A 19,598-nucleotide genomic window follows, 5' to 3' on the forward strand; every position below is an offset into this window, starting at 1 on the left:
ATATCTTATTTGATTATTTACTTTTAGGAATTGTGAAAGCTAGAATTGTCATTTCATTCAGTTGTGTTTATAATTCAAAAAGTTAAATTCAGTAAATATAATTCTAGATTTTTATTTACTTTCCTAATTTTGTTTAATTAAAGTGTTAAGGAATTATTCACAAATGTAGTTGTTATATTGCAAGTATCCACCAGGACGACTCGATGGTCACTCGTAATGAAGAATAATCACAAACATGATAACTAACATCTAGTTTCTCATATGTTCCATATTGCTTATTTTTGTGTGTGGATGTATGTTGCATATGCTTAAGATTTTGATGTAAGTACATTCCAAGTGCACAATACCATTTTATTAACTATGGGCAGCCTGCTGAACATTGACTCCTCAGAACTTAATTCTTTTTCTAGTAAGCAGCTGCACCTTTACTGATATTATCCTCCCTTCCTTTCCCTCCAGACATTGAACAGCACCATCCTATTCTATTCCCTGTTCTTAGGGTATTGGTTTGCCTTACTTTAGGTTTCTCATATATCTAATGCCATATAGTATTTGTCTTTCTCTGGCTGCTTCAACTCATGTAGCATAATGATGTTCCTCTGATTTGTACAGGTTGTACTAATGTTGGAATTCCTACTTAGTACTAAAATGATTGATATATGTATATAAAACAGATTATTTCAATTAATCACTTGGAGGACATTTAGATAATTCTCATTTCTTTTCTTCAGCCCCCTCACACCCCTTTCCCAGATGTTCTCATTTCTTATCTATTGTGCATAATTTTATTGTACTTGGTCTATGCAGATAGACTTTTGAAATACTGGTTTAATACTCATATATGTATAAATTAATTTTTAAGTCATACTATTTTCCAGAATTTCTGTACCATTTTACATTCCCTCCAAAAATATGTAAGGATTCTCTAAATATTTTTATTCAAAAGCTAAATGTTTAAGTTTATATAGCTGTATATCCAAACCACAAAATTAACAACACTGAAAACAGCAGATCCAAAATCAAAATTTTACACTGTGTCTGCCAAGGAGTCATTGTGAGAATTGGGACCAACCCCCTGGAGAATTTTTGGTGGGATCTGTGCTAGAATGCTGTGTGTCCAAATACAATAACTTTAAAAATTACGGTGCTTTAATCAAGGTATTTTTAATTTTTTTGAATTTTAAAATAAATATATTTGTGTAACTAATAATAAACTCTACTCAGTATACTAAAAATCATACTATAGAAATTCCATATACCATATATTACAAATGCTACTTAACAGCAAATACTAAATTTTCCAAAACCACTATCCTTAGCTTTTATCACTAAAATTTATATTTCAATTGTTTTAAAAAAAAATAAGTTCATGAGACTGGAGAGAGAGTACAGTGTGTAGGGCGCTTGCCTTGCACAGAGCTGACCCAAATCCACCCCATCATCACATAGAGTCCCCCAAACCCTTCTAAGAACTCAGAGCTATGAGTAAGCCCTGAGCACCAGCAGGATGACCAAAAACAAAAGTGAGAGCAACAGAGAAAGAGAGAGAGAAGGAGAGAGAATACAGTAAAACCAAAAGTATCAGATCAAATGATAGCACGTTAGTCTCATGATTTCTAGAAAATAGCATAACTTTCAAACTCTTGAAAATTATAATCCAGCATAAACTTAAATTTCTCTGAAGGAATATAAAATAAATTAGTGTTGACCTGCTATAGGGCCAGGCCTCCGGGGTGCTTGAGAAAATGGAAGCAATGGTGGAGGGATTGAGGTGGAATATTGAATCCTGCTAAAAGTTATTATGAACAACTTTATAAATCACCGTGTTTAAATAAAGGGGGGAAATTGAATTTTTTAGAAGTAATATCTTTCAAAATATGAATTCACATTTCTCAAACCAGATAAATTTAGGAAATACTAATTCTCTAATTTGTCATCAAATTTAAAGATCACTAAATTTAACACAATTTTAGATTTAGCAAAGATCATAGAAACAAATTTTCATAATGAACATAACATAGAGAGAAGTGCTTAAGACTGAACTATTTGTATCAGAATCACTAATAAAGTAAAATCTAATTATTCTCATATTTCTCTATTACCACATTGTAAAATCCTTTAAGCACTTATAAGGAGCTCTTCCAAGAAGACCTTCTGCACTTCTACACTTCCTTATATCTGCCTAGCTTTCTGACCTGACTAAGTTGAAGACTAGCTATACCTTCTCCCACCTAGAAACTGGAGATGAGAAGTGGAGGCATTTGCCCTTCCACAGTTCAAGTCTAAGATAGATGGGTTGATACTTGTGTGTATGTGGATTAAAAGGAAGTGAAGATATGATAAATTGAAGAACCAAAAATTAGTGTTTGTGCTTGTCAAAATAATTAGAGTATATCATTCTCTAAAAAAATCTTGTTTGTGTATGTGTTTATATATATATGTATGTATATATGCCTATATGTTCAACCCCATAACCTGACTGTAAAATTTATCTTTCCAAACTCTGAAATATGAGCAAAAGCTATATTGAGCTATTTGAAAAGGGGAGACATGGGTTAGATAAAAGATGGTTTTTCTTTGACAGACATTCAACTGCTTTTTCCCCAGACAATTCTCTGATTATTCTTGTGATATGAGCAATGGTTATATTTGGTAAAGACGCATCAAGGTCAGACCTCAGAATGTACTCCTGGACAAGAATCTATAGGTGAGACTAAGTAAAATGTTCAAGTAGTTGAGGTGGCAATGCAAGTGGAGACAAAATCAAAGAGAGAGAGAGAGAGAGAGAGAGAGAGAGAGAGAAACAGAGAGCGAGAGGAGAAAGAGGGAAAGAGAAAGAGATGTGAGAACTGAAAGCTTACTTACTCATCCGGTCACGCCCTTTGGTCTTTCATTTTCACAACCATGCAGAAAAGAAGGCTGCTGGAATGATTTTCACAAGTAAGAAAGTCTCCCTGTGAATATCTTTGGCCAATGCTTACACACTGGGTGAAAGTAAATACTTCTTAGACAATAATCCCAGGATTAAAGTACATTAGAGAAAAATACCTGGGGACCTAAATCTGCAAGTTGCTCATTAACGTGGCGCTGGAGAGTGTCTGGAGCAAGTATTTCCCAGGGGTGAAGCTTAAAAGAAGGCAGTTCTCAAGGGAAATTTGCTCTGTCTCCGACAGATGATATCAAATTTCCTCACCTCATTACACTGTCCAGTGTGTATATTAGTATATTCTTTGTAAGGGACGAAAGAAAAAAGATAGTTGTAGGGAGGCAATGTCTATGCTATTAGAAATTTCCTGGGCAATAAGGAATCAGGGCCAGAGAGCTAGTACAGGGATTAAGGTGCTTGCCTTGCATGGGATCTGCCCTAGTAGATCTTCAGCACTGCATATCGTCTCCTGAGCACTGCAAGGAGTTATACTTGAGCACAGAGCCAGCAGTAAATCAAAAAAACTGGGTGGAGCTCAATACCACTTCCAAAAAAGGAAAGAATTTAATTATCTACATAATCAGATAAATGAGAGGGTTTTTTTGTAATTAAGTATGTTCATTGGTAAGCACAGAACTGAAGCTGTGGTTCATTAGTAGAGCACTTTTTATTTTTATGTGTGAGGTCCTAGGTTTGATTACTGGTGTAAAAAAAAAGAAGGTTTTAATGAGCATGAATATTTTTAAATTTCTATAAATTTTTACCCTTTTGGTGCCTCAACTATGGTTTAGTAATGTATGCATCAAATTTATTTGAAGAAGCTCAGTATTATGGATCATCAAGTTTATTGATATATTTTCCTTGTCTTTTTTTGTTTCTCTTTTCCAGTGTGTTGTATGCTTCTGTTGTTTTTATTTAGGCACTGTGACTTTAAAAGTTGCTGACAAGAGGGTTTCAGGCATACAGGGTTCCAATACCAGTCCCAACATCATGTCCACATTCCTCCACCAATGACTGCAGTTTCCCTCCCCACTCCTCACATCCTTGACAGGCACATTCTTAAGTTTAACTGTAGTGTTGGTTGTAGTGGCTCAGATATATATACATGCACTATTCTACACTCCATAAATGTTCAACACTCCACTTTTGTCCCTATATTTCTTCCAGACCGCCTCATCTTGCACCACCACCCCCTTATCTCTCCTTCCCTAGTGTTTTTGTTTTGTAATATAGGACCAAGCGTTTGCCCATCTCCTCTACCTCCTATTCCCTTGACCTGGCATACCGTAGACCATAAATTAGTAATAACATGTATTTGTTCTTATCCTTCTGACTTACTTCACTCAACAGGAGATTCTCCAGTTCAATCCAATTTGAAGAAAATTGCATGATTTCATCCTTCCTTGTGGCTGTTTAGTTTTATATACCACAGCTTCATTACCCATGCATCCACTATTGGATGCCTGGGTTGCTTCCAAACCTGGCTATTGAAATAGTGAGTGCAACAAACAGAGTTATGCATGTCATGTATATTCTTGAATGAATGTTTTGTTCTTAGGGGTAGATACCAAGAAGTATAGTCAGAATCATTGGGAGTTCTATTTAGACTGTTTTTTAAGAATCTCCATACTCTTTTCCAAAAGGACTGGAATAGACAACATTCCCACCAACAGTGTATGAGAGGTTCTTTTTTTACCACATCCTTGCGAACACAGTTTGTTTGCATTCTTTTTGATATATATCATTCTACTGGCATGGTATGCTCTCTTATTGTCTAAGTCCTTGAAGAATGTCATAAGAAATTTGATGAGAATTTCAGTGAATCTATACTTTTGGCATAGGGTGGTCATTTTGACTTTTTCAAGTCTTCCAATCCATGCACTTTAAATACTTTTCCACTTACTGTGTCCTCTAATATATCTTTCAATTGTGGCTTGCAATTTTCAATACATTTTTGCCTCTATTAAACTGATTTATAATTTGTTTATAAATTATGTTTGATATTTTGAACTATTTTTAATGGAATCTCTTTTCTTATTTCTCTCTTCATCTTCTCTATGTGAATAGAGAAATGCAACTAATTTTTATTTACTAATTTGATTTTGCAGAACTTTGTAACCTTGACACTGGGCTCAATGGGACCAGGAGCAGACATCTCTGCCTATTTCCCTGGGGTCTCTGGAGACCCAGGGTCACACCCATACGCCACCTCCTGCCCGTGCCAAGTAATACTCTCATCAGTCACTGTCCAGAACTCACGACTGCTTCTCCCGGAAGGGAGCATAAAATAATGCCCTTATAACCATATAAATAATGCCCATATAACTATAACCCTATAACATGGTTATAACTATAACCATGCCATTGGACTCCGAGCCAGGCTGTTTTCAGTCAGGGCCCCCCAGAGGGAGGAGGGTGAGAGACCCTCCCCCAAGTGACCCAACCCAGCAGCCAACATATACAACCCAACAGCCGCCACTCTCCAGGCCACTGTCCACACACTTGAGCCGAGCTTTACATATGAATGAGAATATTCCTGGACTGCGTGGCCATGAAAGTCGCTGCGAGACACATCATAAGGAACCCCCTACCCATTTTCCATAATTACCACACCATATTTGATGGGGTCCAGACAATAGGCAACAAATCATAAATGGAAATATATATATGAATATATACAAATTTTCAGACATATATACCAAAGCTTACATCATGCAAACTTTAACAATATGTTAGTGATATCCAGTAGAATGTCTTAGTGGCTCATGCCAAAATAGAACAATCTTCAAATTGTTTTCTATATGAACACTTTTGTAAGCATGTTCAGCAATTCTTCATAACAAACAATACAAAATGTATTCTTTCCTTTGTGTTTTGGGAGTCCGATTGGGGCTTGGGATGGAAACATCCCAAATATGTTGGTGGGAAAGTGTAATGGTCACAGGATTGGTGTTTGAATATTAAATGTAATCAAGTATTGTGAAGTAACTTATAAAATAAAAAAAATTAAAAGGGATTCTGGTCACGTTCTGGGGAAAGGGCAACTCAGAGAAGCGATCACCAACTATATTGTAGTCGAAGGCCATGTCGGGGAAGGGAGTTGCGGGCTGAATGAGGGCTAGAGACTGAGCACAGCGGCCACTCAACACCTTTATTGCGGGCCGTAGAAACTAAATAGAGAGAGAGAACAGAAGGGAATGCCCTGCCACAGTGGCAGGGTGGGGTGGGGGGAGATGGGATTGGGGAGGGTGGGAGGGACGCTGGGTTTACGGGTGGTGGAGAATGGGCACTGGTGAAGGGATGGGTTCCCGAACTTTGTATGAGGGAAGCATAAGCACAAAAGTGTATAAATCTGTAACTGTACCCTCACGGTGATTCTCTAATTAAAAATAAATAAAATTTTTTAAAAAATAAAAAAGATTCTGGGAAAGAGATTAGAGCAGGTTGACAGCTCTGAAAGAAAGAACATGCAATCGGTAGGAATAGAGAAGGCATCACTAAGTCAATGGTTGGAGGGATCCCTCCGGATGGGAGATGTGTGCTGAAAGTAGACAAAGGACCAAACATGATGGCCTCTTGGTATCTGTATTTAAAATCATAGTGCCCAAAAGGAGAGAGAGACTATGTGGGAAATTTTCTACCATAGAGGCTGGGGGAGGGATACTGGGGACATTGGTGGTGGGAACTGTACCCTGGTAGAAGGAAGGGGAGAAAGTAACATGCAATCTTGCGGTCCATGCAAGTTATATTTGTGCAGGCAGGCCCTGAAAGCTGCATACATTCCTCACGAGTTCATTTTGAGTTAGCAATCCCACAAGATGTCTTAAGTGGTTTTGCTGTGGTGGATTCCTCTTAATATTGGATCACTTCACGTGCACTGCTGCATTTCTCACAAATCTGGGCTTCTGCAAAATAGTCTTCCAACAGCACGTCACATCCTTATTCCTCAGGGTGCAAATGAGGGGCTTGAAGGTTGGGGTCACAACCATATAGAAGAGGGAGATAAATTTGCTGTGTGTCTGGGCATAGAAGCTATTCTTGTCAACTGCCTTGACAATAAATCCTGAAGAAATAAAGATCCATGATAAGGGTAGAAAGAGCGAGACTAAGGCAACAAAGAACACCTGGACTGTGTTGGAGTGGGTGTCCACACCCAAGCACTTAAGCATCAAGGGCACTTTGCAGAAGAAATTATAGATGCACTGGTGTCCGCAGCGAGGTATCAGGAGGCCGGTGGTACCCTGGATGAGCATGTTTCCTGCGCTGCACATCCAAGAAAGGCCTGCAGAGCCTCATAGCAATAAAATGCCATCACAGCCAGGAGGACACATTCGATGGAGCCCAACCACAGGGACTGGCCAGATGAACATCGCAGCCAGGGATTGTGATGGCCTTGCCACCTCTCGGGTTCCACAACAGCTGGAGGCCAATGCTGGTGATAAAGCAAATGCCAAACAGGGAGAGCTGAGTGAGGAAGAGTACATGGGAGGGAGGGTGGGGTTTGGGGTCTACGGAAGAGACCAAAATGATGAGTGTGTTCCCCAGCTGAGTCGTGAGGTAAATACACCAGCTCTATTACAAAAAAAGGGGATTTTTTCCCAGTGCAGCTGGTCAGAGAAGGTCACCACGACAAAGTCTGGGTGGACACTGCTATTGAGGAAGTCCATGATCTTGTTCAGAAAAAAAATTTTAGGAATATTCTCATAGGGTTAGAAAGAGGACCGTGCGTAGGCTACGGATCCTAAACTCAGCTCTTGAGAAGAACTCAGAGAAGCACTGACTAAGGGAGAAATAATGGTCATTCGTGCCGGACATTTTGGCAAGCTGCCCTTGGATGCTTCAGCAGGTGCTCGCAAGGGCAGGACTGTACAGAGAGAGAGAAGGAGGCTAATTGCATCAGCAGAGAGATTTGCTGACAGGTACGGACAAGACTAGTGAAGTAAAGTTCATCAGGGAGGAAAATAGCAAAAAGGGAAAGATTGTCAGAAGCATATAATGAATTTAGTGAATTTACAGCTTATGAAAAGTCACTGCATCACTGTCACCTCCACTACCCAGCCACAGCGACACTCAAGGCCGCTTTCCGGACACTCGGGCTGAACCTCACCCATGTGTGAAGCCCCACACAACCAGGTAAGCAGAACTTCGAGACCTTGGACTCCAGACTCAACGAGACCCGGAAACAAGATCCTCTGTCGGCCTCCTCCAATCTCCGGTGCTCCAGGGATCAAACCCAGATGCCCCACCCTGCCAGAGCCAGATAAATGCCTCAGAAGCAGAACTCCACTACCTCCACCACCCAACATAAGACACTTAATGCCCATTTTCCATAATTCCCATACCATATTATATAGGGTTCAAATATAGCATGAACCATAGAAACACCTGTAAGGGCAATTGGAGGCCACCCTAAAAGCCTCCATCCCACTCGGAGAGCCCGGTAAGCTTACCGAGAGTACCCCACCCGCACGGCAGAGCCTGGCAAGCCACCAATGGCATACTTGATGTGCCAAAAACAGTAACAACAATGAGCCTCATTTGCCTGAGAGAGAGAGAGAAACCAATATGGCAGCATTAAGAAGGATGAGCAAGGAGAGGCTGATAAAACCTCAGGGACAAACTAGACTGCCAAAACAAAGAAAGACTAAAATGACTGACTGTCTGTACATTCAATGCATGTACGCTGGCATCAGAAGGATCCATCGAGGACCTGATGGTGCAAGTGCAGAAGATCAAGTACGACATCATTGGTCTGACCGAAGATAGTTGTAGAGAATCAATGCCTTTGCTATTAGAAATTGCCTGAGAAGGTATCGAACACATCACGCCATTTTCAACACTGGAGAAGAACTGGTCCTTGGAACATGTGACCGCAGAGGTGTCTGTGGCGTAGGTGTCCTTGTCAACATAAACTTGGCCATGAGCACTGATTCATTCGAATGCCTAACAACCTGAATCGGACAATTATGCTTGCATAGATGTGACTCACTGCCGGCAGTTTCATCTTCGTCATCTATGCACCACCATCCAACTATGATGAAGAAGAAATTGAGAAGTTCTACATGGAGCTGGAGAAGTTCTATAAAGAAGACCACACCTTGTACAATATCAATTTTAATGCCAAGATAGGACTGAGAAGGTTGCCCAAAGAACTCCACATTGGGACCCATGGCCTAGAATGGAATGAATGGACAGTGAGAAACTGTCTGAGTTAATCATGTCAACCAAGACCATCCATGGTAACTCACAGTTCCAGAAGGCCAAATCTAAACGTTGGACATGGGAGTCTCCCGGTGGACAGTTCCACAATAAAATTGACCACATCATATTCAACTGAAGGTTTTTCCTGGCTGATGTTGTTGTTCCAAAATTTCAAACGGGATCAGACCACGGTCTCCTTCATGCAAAATTCTACTTCACAGAGCAGGGAGAAAGGTCTGCAAAGTTTAAGTTTAAGAAGAGAATTCCCAGAATGACCACCAATTGGGAGTTCTTTGGCACCATTGTGGCTACGTGGGAAGATGTTGTCATTGACAACATCGACATTCAGCACCTCCATCACTATGCAGAGAATACCGAGAGTGGAAAAGCCACAAACAGACGCCTGTCCTTGGAAACTCTTGAGCTTATTCGCCTACGTGGTTTGGCACGAGCCTCAGGCAATGACAGCTAACGTCCAAGCTTGCAACACTGTGCAGAGAAGCGGTAAAGGAAGTCCTCAAAGAGAGAAGAGCAGCAGTGTTGGCCGATGCGGCAGAAGCCGGGAAAAGTATTCGCAATCCTCATCTGTCCTTCCCCAACTACAAGACCAAGATGACTGCCCTCCGGCATCCTGATTTAATGGTTTGATACTCTTCCTGTTCCTGGAGTGAGCAGATGTCATTGGCCTACACTAGCACGAGACAGGGATGAATGGAGACTTACTGGTGCCCATTAGAGCAAATCGAGGATCAACAGGATGACAAATGATACAAGTGATACTCTGTCACCCGTTGCTCATTGATTTGCTTGAGCGGGCACCAGTAATGTCTCCATTGTGAGACTTGTTTTTACTGTTTTTGGCATATTGCATACACCACAGGGAGCTTGCCAGGCTCTGCCATGTGGGCGGGATACTCGCAGTAGCTTGCCTGGCTCTCTGAGAGGGACTGAGGAATCGAACCCGGGTCAGACACGTGCAAGTCAAATGCCCTACCCACTATGCTATCACTCCAGCCCTATGAAAAATCACTCAAATTAAATTGGGGAAAACAGGCACATCAAAGTATTTACAGTATATGTGAACAATAAGGGTAAATAACATTTCAATTTTTCATTATTTTCAAGTGAACATTTTAAGTTTTTTATATTAGTCAATAATAGTTTCTAAAGAAAATTGAAGTTACTTTTCTTATAGCTTATAATATGGCAAACATTTATTTCTTGGAAGCAATAATAATAAGAGTCATCTAAACATTTGATCAGCATAAACACAAAATTTCTAATTACAATTTAATTGTCATTTAAAAAGTAGTTAACTAATTAGTCCACCATCTTTTAACATTAGTTTAAACTACTATATATAGTAGGTGTATAATTTCACTACTATTCAAAATATGTTAGTATTGCACACCTTGCACCACTTTATTAATGATGTTGATTTAATAATGTATTTGGAACAAGCCTCTTTGCCCTCTTGATGTGCAGTGCTTGAGAAGCTACCCAGCTTTCTCATCTCTCGTGTTCAATGAAGGAGTCATGGAGTCTGAATAAAGAGAATAAGGATCAGGAAAAGAGAGGTCTTTGGTGGGAGTTTTTAAAAGTTTCCTCAGTCTACATCAAAGTTACTGTAATTTTCACTTCTTAAAAGACTAAGGAAACCAAGGTCTTAATGGATTTTTTGAAAGTACAAATAATTATAAATATGCAGATTTCAATGTACTTATAAAAAACATACTCACTAAATTTTTCATGTACGTCACGTTTAGGATATATAGGGACTTTCTTACATGTCATCAATAAAAGTCACAAAAAACATTGCCTCAACATTCTTTCATAATGGAATAGATATGTTCTGAGAAAGTTCTATTACTTGTTGTGAAATTAATCATGGGAATAAATATATTAAGCTATTATCAATGATGATAACTTATATCTGTTTATATTATGTAATAATGTTACATGTCAAAAATTAATGAAAAGAAAATCAACTCACAAGAAAGTTATATGAGATTCTGGAGACTCTAAACAACACCATAAATTCCCTGGTGGGCTTTGGAGAACCATACAGGGTGCCAGGGATTGAACCCAGGTAGGCCATGTGCAAGGCAAGTGACCTACTCAATGTACTATCTTTCTGGCCCCCTCTGTTAAGTTTTGTGAGTGCTTTTTATACGTTTGATAGCAGTGTGGTGAGAAACATCTCATGGCACTTTCATGGAAATAGAGAATAAAACATATTCTCTATTTTATAAACATATAAAACCAAGAAAAGTGAAAAAATACCAAAAGCAATCTGAAAATGACAAATGGGGGAGGCAATGCAGTTTCTGATTTCAAACACTACAAAGCTACCATAACTGAAAAATGATGTTACTGGGCATTTAAAAAATAAATACGTAGACCAGTGATACTGAAGCAAAAGCCCTGAAATAAACTCTTACACCTGGTAAGAAAACTCTTGACAAGGAAAACAAGAATAATCAACAGGAAAGAATATTCTTTAAAAAAAAAAAAAAAAACAATGTTCTTTTTTGATAAACGATCTGGGAAGACTGAATAGCCACATGCCAATGTATAAAATTGAACACCTATTTAAAAGAACTTAAACATGAACTTGAAAGGAATTAAAGAATTAAAATGATACCTGAAGCCATAACTGTCATTAAAGGAAATATTATAGAGACCTAACTAAACACTAACTCTATGTGAAATCCCTGCGCATGTTTAGGTTGGCGTATTTAGATCTGTGCATAAAAAAATCTTTTTAAACTTTTGTTGGAAGGGGAGGGTTGGGCCACACCCAGCAGTGCTCAGAGTTTACTGCTGGTTCTGTGAGTGGGTATCTCTTTTGGTGGTGCTCCGGGGACCATATGCCATGCTGGATATCAAATGGGATCGACTCTGTGCAAAACAAGTTGCTTACCCACAGTACATCTTCCCAGCACGGTGGGCATTTTTGCTTTGCTTCAGTTTGGCTCACAGCTGGTGGTGCTTTGGGGCTATTCATAGCTCTGTGCTCAAATGGGACTCCTGCAAGGCTCAGCGGACAACATGTGGTATTGGAGATTCAAACCATGGTGGGCCGCCCACATGCAAGGGAAGTTGACTTGAATCCCTGTACTACCTCTCCAGACCCCAAAAGTCTTCATCTTATACCCCAGCATCGTCTCAGCTTATTCCTTTTATCTCATTCACATTCCTCGCCCTTTGTTCTGAGCTGAAGAGTTTGGGAGCATGTCTGGTTGGAAGGTCAGAGTTTAATTGTGAGTGCAAATGCCCTTAGCAATGAAACACACTCTCTGCTTTACAATAGCCCTTCCCTTCAGGCCCACAAAGATCTTGCAGTTCACATGCCAGCTTTTGAAGCACTTTAACATCTTGATATATGTGATCACATGGATAAAAATAGCTTAACTGGCTTATTCAGATCTTATTTTGTCATATTTTTCTACCTTTTATCTTTAGCTTTAATTGCCCTGTAAACTTTTTCCCATAGGTGATTCCATTCTACTTTAAATGACTCCATATGAGCATAAAATTCCAGGTTTTCCACCAACCTGATATTTTTTTTAACACGATAACCTCATTTATTATGTTTTAAATTAATTTAAAACACAATGCAGAACCGGAGAGATAGCACAGGAAGTTAAAAACAAGAACAAAAACTTGCCTTGCATGTGACCAACTACGGTTAGATCTCCAGCATCAAATATGGTTTGTCTCCCCCTCGCCCCGCCCCCAACACTGCCAGGGAGCCCCCAGGAATAGCCCTGGAGCACCACTGTTTGGTTTATGAACCAAACCCCGGGGTCTTAAAGAAATTTAAACACATTCTTGAGTTTGCATTTAAATTTCTGACACATTTCCACCAAATATTCAATTGTAAGATGAGTGAGATTAAGATAAGAAATGGAGGAAGTGAGGTAAGGAAAGAAGGCAGATTCTGTAGGATATTGAAAAGGAGGAAGAAAGCGAAAAAGAACTTTAGATCTATCATGGGAAACTGATGTACACTCATACTCTTCACTAAAAGAAGAAAATTGAGTCCTGGGAGTTACAAAGATGACACTTTGACTTTCTCTTCTTCAGTCTCAGCAAAAACGTTTTTCTTACATTTTTCCAAGAATGTTCCAAAGATATTCTATTTTCCTTCTTTTCTTGCCTCTATTAAATATCTATATTTTTCACTCTGAGTTTTATCTCCTCTCTCACATTTTATTTAACTTTAGATATCTGTGACTCTTTGTTCTCATAATACAATACACTACAATTTCAAAATGTTTGAAGAATACATATTTTAATTCTTTACTTCCACTTAGTGTTCTGCTCTTTCCCGTTCAGTCACAAACAGTTACAAACAATACAATGAGCCCTCACTAATTGCCAGCAAGTTCTTGGAAACAAAAATTTTATGTAAAAGTTTGTATTAAAAAAATTATTTTGAATGATTCAGTTTGTCCAATATAAGCTAAGTTTTCTTTTTTATCATGTGACAACAAAGTGAAGTTGAACATAGAAAAGTTATTGGAAAAAGTTCTGTACTTTTATAGTGGACAATCTTTAACAAAACTTGGCCATCTATTTGTTAACAAAACTACCAGGAAGTAAAAACTTCAATGCTTCTATATGCAATATATTTTTTCCCTTTTTGATATTAAAATAGAATATTCATAGTATTGAAAGATATAACCCATGTTTCTTCGAACAGCTGCACTGTCATCCTGTTGTTTATTGATTTGCTCGAGCAGGAACCGAAACGTCTCCATGGTGAGACTTGTTACTGTTTTTGGTATACCGAATAAGCCATGGGTAGCTTGCCAGCTTGTGGCGTGCAGGCAGGATACTCTTGGTAGCTTGCCGGGCTCTCCAAGAGGGACAGAGGAATCAAAACCAGGTCCCCTGCATTCAGGGCAAATGTCCTACCGATTGTGCTATTTCTCCAGTTTACATGTTTCTTATTACAAACTATAACTGATCACATCAAAGATACTATTTTGCTTTATTTCAATATAATAATAATTTTATCGTTTCCCCTCTGTTGCTATCCCATCATTTTATTCCACCTAGATTTAAGCAATATATTATACTTAATGTATATGCTGGTAAAAAAATTTTTTCTTGAGAATTATTTTAAAAACTCGTTTTTTAATCTCTCAATTTCTTACTTTTGTTCATACACACAACATACACATTCATACAAAGTTCCATGACCTTCCAAAGAGAATATAAGTGTTTTTTTAAAAAACATGTTATTTATACTGTACATACATACAAAAAATAATAAATGGGTATATTCTATATGCAAGAGCAATTGTCTGACGATATGTCTTAAGTCAATTTCTAGCTAAGAAAGTCACATTTTTTCTATTCTCAACAATCTCATCATAGCTCCTTTCACATCCTTATTCCTGAGAGTATATATGAGGGGATTGAGGGTTGGAGAAAAAATTCCATAAAATAGTGTAAGAAACTTTCCGTCGACATAGCCATAGTACTTCTGTGGTTTGATGTATATGACTGAGCCGGCCCCAAAGAAGAAGGACACCACTATCAGATGAGAGCCACAGGTCCCAAGAGCCTTACGAAAAGCTTGGACTGACCTAAGTTTGATCACTGCTTGCACAATGAGGCCATAGGAGAGCAGTATCAATAACACAGGAATAAGGATGAGAACTAGTGTGGCCACAAAAAGCTGAACCTCATTTGCATGTGTGTCAATACATGACAACTTGACCATGGCAGGCACTTCACATAAGAAGTGATCCAGACGGTGACGCCCACATCGAGGAAGTCGGAGCGTGATCGATACTTGGATGAGACTATTTCCTATTCCACACGCCCATGCTATTCCTGCTAGGGCCTTGCAGAAGGAGGGGTGCATGATGGTGGTGTAATTGAGAGGTTTGCACACAGCTACATAGCGATCAAATGCCATGATAGTCAGGAGGACACATTCTGTGGAACCCAGGGCCAAGAACACGTAGAGTTGGATGACGCAGCCAGTCCAGGTGATGGTCTTGGATGGTCCCTTCAAATTCCACAGTAACTGAGGGACAGCACTGGTCGTGAAGCCCAGGTCTAGTAAGGAGAGATTGGTGAGGAAGAAATACATGGGTGTCTGGAGTTTTGCATCCAGACGGGAAACCAGGATGATGACTGAGTTCCCAACAATCGTCAGAAGGTAGGAGACCAAAACCACCACAAAAAGGATGAACTCCACTCGGGGCTGGTCTGAGAATCCGAGGAGGATAAAATATCCATCATCTGTTTCATTGTTTTGTTCCATTGGTCTGTTGGGATAAAAAAGAAAAAATGAATAGAGGAAATTTTATCCAAAAAAAGTATTATTTTTATTATTATTTTTGTCTCAATACACATAATATCCATTTCCTATTCCTTGATAATTATCATTAAAGCTTCAGGTTTGAGTTATGCAATTTTTCTAATAGAAGAGGAAATAAAGGAAGATACAGATATACAGTAATGCACAAATATTTTGATTAAAAATATACTTAGACAAAAACTAAAGGATTTGAAATAATATTTGGGTATCCCCCTATCTCCCGCAACTCAGCAGTGACGCCTATAAGCCACCTCTGACTGGCACCAGATAATTCATCATGGGCCACCACCCAGAGTCCATGTCCTTCTCTCCCAGAAGGGAGCAGAACATGACACTCGCCATATGGACACACTGGACCTCATGCTAGGTTGTTTCACTCAGGGCACCCGGAGGGGGACGAGTGAGACCCCTTCCTGCCCCAAGGGGTCAAGCCCTGGAAGCTGAAAACCTCCAGAACTCAACTGCTCCCAGCTCTCGGCCACTCTCCACACACTTAGGCCCAGCCTCTCTCACGAGTGAACCTATTCCTGGACACTTCATACCCCACGCCACCCGGACTCCAAGAGCACTGCACCACACGGATGAACCACAAAGCAGGAGGCACCCAATCTTAGAGGCATATTTGTTTTACAGATATATAGTGCTGTCACTGTGAACTGTCACTGTCATCCCATTGCTCATCTAATATTGTGAACTACTTTATAAAATAAAAAAATAAATAATATGAATAATGTTTGGGCCAGAGAGATGTACAGGGATTTAAGTACTTACCTTGCATGCATCCGACCCAGTTGTTTCCACCAGGTGTGAACCAAACCCCAAAAATAGTCAAATTAAAAACAATAAGTTCAGAGTGGAGAATCCTGGCCGGTGGGCACCACACCCTGAGAGTGCTCAGACCCCAGACTTGGCAGATAACACTAGGGTGCCCCAGACGGAGAAGGTGCAGTCTCCCGCCTGCTCCAGATGGAATCCCGGCCACACTGAGCTTATACTAACATGGACCCGGTATGTGGGGACCAGGACTATTTCTCCAAACCTTTCCTGATAGAGGAAAAAGAAAACCATTCAGGAACAGCTCCTTTCCCTCTGAACAGCCACGATCCCAGAAGCACAGAGACCAATCTCGGAATGGGCAGCTGCTGGCAGAAATGCTCCTGGATAAGCTACGGCCGCATGACTCCCCGGTAGGGGAAGGGTTTTGTCTGTCCCTCAAGCTTTTACCCTTTGCAGCAGCATGGCCACCGCCACCTTCCAGAGACAATTGGACTGAGAGATAGGAGCATGCAGTGATGGGGAGCACAAGAAATCTTGTGATGGGGGGGGTACAGAACAGGCCCTGCTTCCCACCCAAACTGGACCCCGAGCAGCCTCCCATGAACGGCTCCTCCGCTCCTAAACAGCCATGATCCCAGAGGCACACAAACACACAAACCAGTCGCGGAACACAGCAACTGCCGGCAGAAATAACTCTGGACTTAATTACTAAAATACCAGAATTACAAAACCACATGGCTGCTCTCATGGCCATGCAACATCATATCCTCTTCATTATCAGCCATAGAAAACATATGATCTAATGATGCCTTTTCGGCAGCTCTGATTGTTGGGGGGAAATTCCAAATAATAATAGTGGATTTTCTGTTGAGTATTGAACGTAATCAAAGTAAAGAGAGAGTAAAGTGAAAATCATCTGCCAAACAGGCAGGGTGGGGAGTAGGATGGGGGGGGCATACTGGGGTTCTTGGTGGTGGAACATGTGCACTGGTGAAGGGATGGGTGTTTGATCATCGTATGACTGAGACTTAAACCTAAAAGCTTTGTAACTGTTCTCATGGTGATTCAATAAAAAATAACAAATAAATAAATAAAATGTTTTAAAATAGGTTCAAAGATCCACATATGTGCCTTAGCAATAAAGTATGTACTTGAAAGCTTGTGTGGTCCTGGGTTCAATCTCCAGTGCAGAAATTGGGGAGAAAAAATGTAAAAACTCACCCATGCACATGCGTAGAAGAAGCACTGGCATTCTGCCACCTGTCTGCATTGTTCTGGGTAATAAAATTTGTTAAGTATAAAATATTCTTTTTATTATTATTATTAGTGAATCACTGTGAGATAAAGTTTACAGACTTACAAGTTTTCATGCTTAGGTTTCAGTCATACAATGATCCAGTACCCATCCCTCTACCAGTGCCCATTTATCACCACCAATGGTCCCAGCATCCCTCCCACCACCCCCACCCTGTCCCCTTCACCATACGCTGCCTCTGTGGCAGGGAATTCTCTTTTGCTCTCTCTCTCTTTTGGGGTGTTGTGGCTTGCTACAGAGGTATTAAGTGGGCATCATGCTCAGTCTATAGTCTATTTTCAGCCCATATCTCCCATCCCTAGTGGGCCCGCCTAGCACCCTTTGCTTGGTGATCCCTTCTCTATCAGAGCTGCTTCTTCACCTAGCATGTGAGGCCAGCTTCCAAGCTGTGGAGTTAACCAGTCACCTTTTCTCAGACACTTGGATTTTTTCCAGATTCTGGCTATTGTGAACAGTGCTGCAATGAACATATAGGTGCAGATATCACTTTTACTATACATTTTTGCATCTCCAGGATATATTCCCAGAAGTGGTATTGCTGGATCAAATAGGAGCTCATTTTCTAATTTTATTCTCTTACCATTTTAATAACTTGATCAGTGCCCCATTTTTACTTTTTTTTTCTTTTTGCATCACACCCAGTGGTGCTCAGGGGTTGCTTTTGGTTCTGCACTAAGGAATCTAGCAGAGTTCAGGGGACCATCTGGGATGCCAGAGATCAAACCCCGGTCGGCTGCCTACAAGGCAAATCCCCTAGAAGCAGTACTATCACTCTTATGGACATATATTATTAGATTATTTATTTTTCAGAATTGTGAAAGCTAGAATTGTCATTTCATTCAGTTGTGTTTGTAATTCTAAAAGGTAAATTCAGTAAAAATAATTCTAGATTTTAATTTACTGTCCTAAATTTTATTTAATTAATCTGTTAAGGATAAATTCACAACTATAATTATTATATTACAAGTATCCACCAGGATGACTCAACGGTCACTCATATGGAAGAATGATCACAAATAAGATAATTAACATCTAGCCTCTCACATGTTCAATATCGTTCACTTTTGTGTCTGGATATATGTTGCATATGCTTAAGATTTTGATTTAAGTACATTCCAAGTGCACAATACCATTTTATTATCTATGGCCAGACTGCTGAACATTGACTGCTCAGAACTTATTCTTTTTCTAGTAAGCAGCTGTGCCCTTTACTGATATTATCCTCCCTTCCTTTCCCTCCAGACATTGGACAGCACCATCCTATTCTATTCCCTGTTCTTAGGGTATTGACTTTGTCTTATTTTAGGCTCCTCATATACCTGATGCCATATAGTATTTGTCTTTCTCTGGCTGCTTCACCTCATGTAGCATAATGATGTTCCTCTGATTTGCACAGTTTGTAGCTAATGTTGGAATTCCTACTTATTACTAAAATGATTGATATATGTATATAAAACAGATTATCTTCATTAATCCCTTAGAGGACATTTAGATAATTCTCATTTCTCTTGTTTTGCCCCCTCACACCCCTTTCCCAGATGTTCTCATTTCTTATCTATTGTGCATAATTTCAGTGAATTTGGTCTATGCAGATAGATTTTTGAAATACTGACTTAATACTCATATATGTATAAATTAATTTTTGTCATACTATTTTCCAGAATTGCTGTACCATTTTACATTCCCTCTAAAAATATATAAGGATTCCTTAATTTTTTTCATATTAAAGCTAAATGTTTAAATTTATATAGCTGTATATCCAAACCACAAAACCAACAACACTGAAAACAGCAGATCCAAACCCCAATTTTACACTGTGTCTGCCAAGGAGTCAGTGTGAGAATTGGGACCAACCCCCGGGACACCTTGGTGGGATCTATGCTAAAATGCAGTGTCTCCAAATGGAATTACTTTAAAAATTACGATGCTTTAATTTTTTTAATTTTAAAATAAATATATTTGTGTAACTAGTAATAAATTCTACTCAGACACTAAAAATCATACTATAGAAATTCCCATATACCATATATTTCAAA

At 39.5% G+C, this 19,598-nt stretch overlaps 1 protein-coding gene across 1 annotated transcript; it reads right to left on the reverse strand.

Moving 5' to 3' along the window:
* Positions 1-14,480: 14,480 nt before the first annotated feature.
* On the reverse strand, positions 14,481-15,413 carry LOC129402444 (olfactory receptor 2G3-like). The gene has a single exon (XM_055129027.1). It carries the CDS (start codon positions 15,411-15,413, stop codon positions 14,481-14,483), a length of 933 nt encoding a protein of 310 aa, XP_054985002.1.
* Positions 15,414-19,598: the final 4,185 nt, after the last annotated feature.

This window comes from Sorex araneus, chromosome 2 (assembly GCF_027595985.1).
Source record: "Sorex araneus isolate mSorAra2 chromosome 2, mSorAra2.pri, whole genome shotgun sequence".
NCBI classification, from domain to species: domain Eukaryota; kingdom Metazoa; phylum Chordata; class Mammalia; order Eulipotyphla; family Soricidae; genus Sorex; species Sorex araneus.

Bases quoted from the DNA above. Each gene is read 5' to 3' on its own strand.
- LOC129402444 (XM_055129027.1), bottom strand. From the start codon at position 15,413: ATGGAACAAAACAATGAAACAGATGATGGATATTTTATCCTCCTCGGA.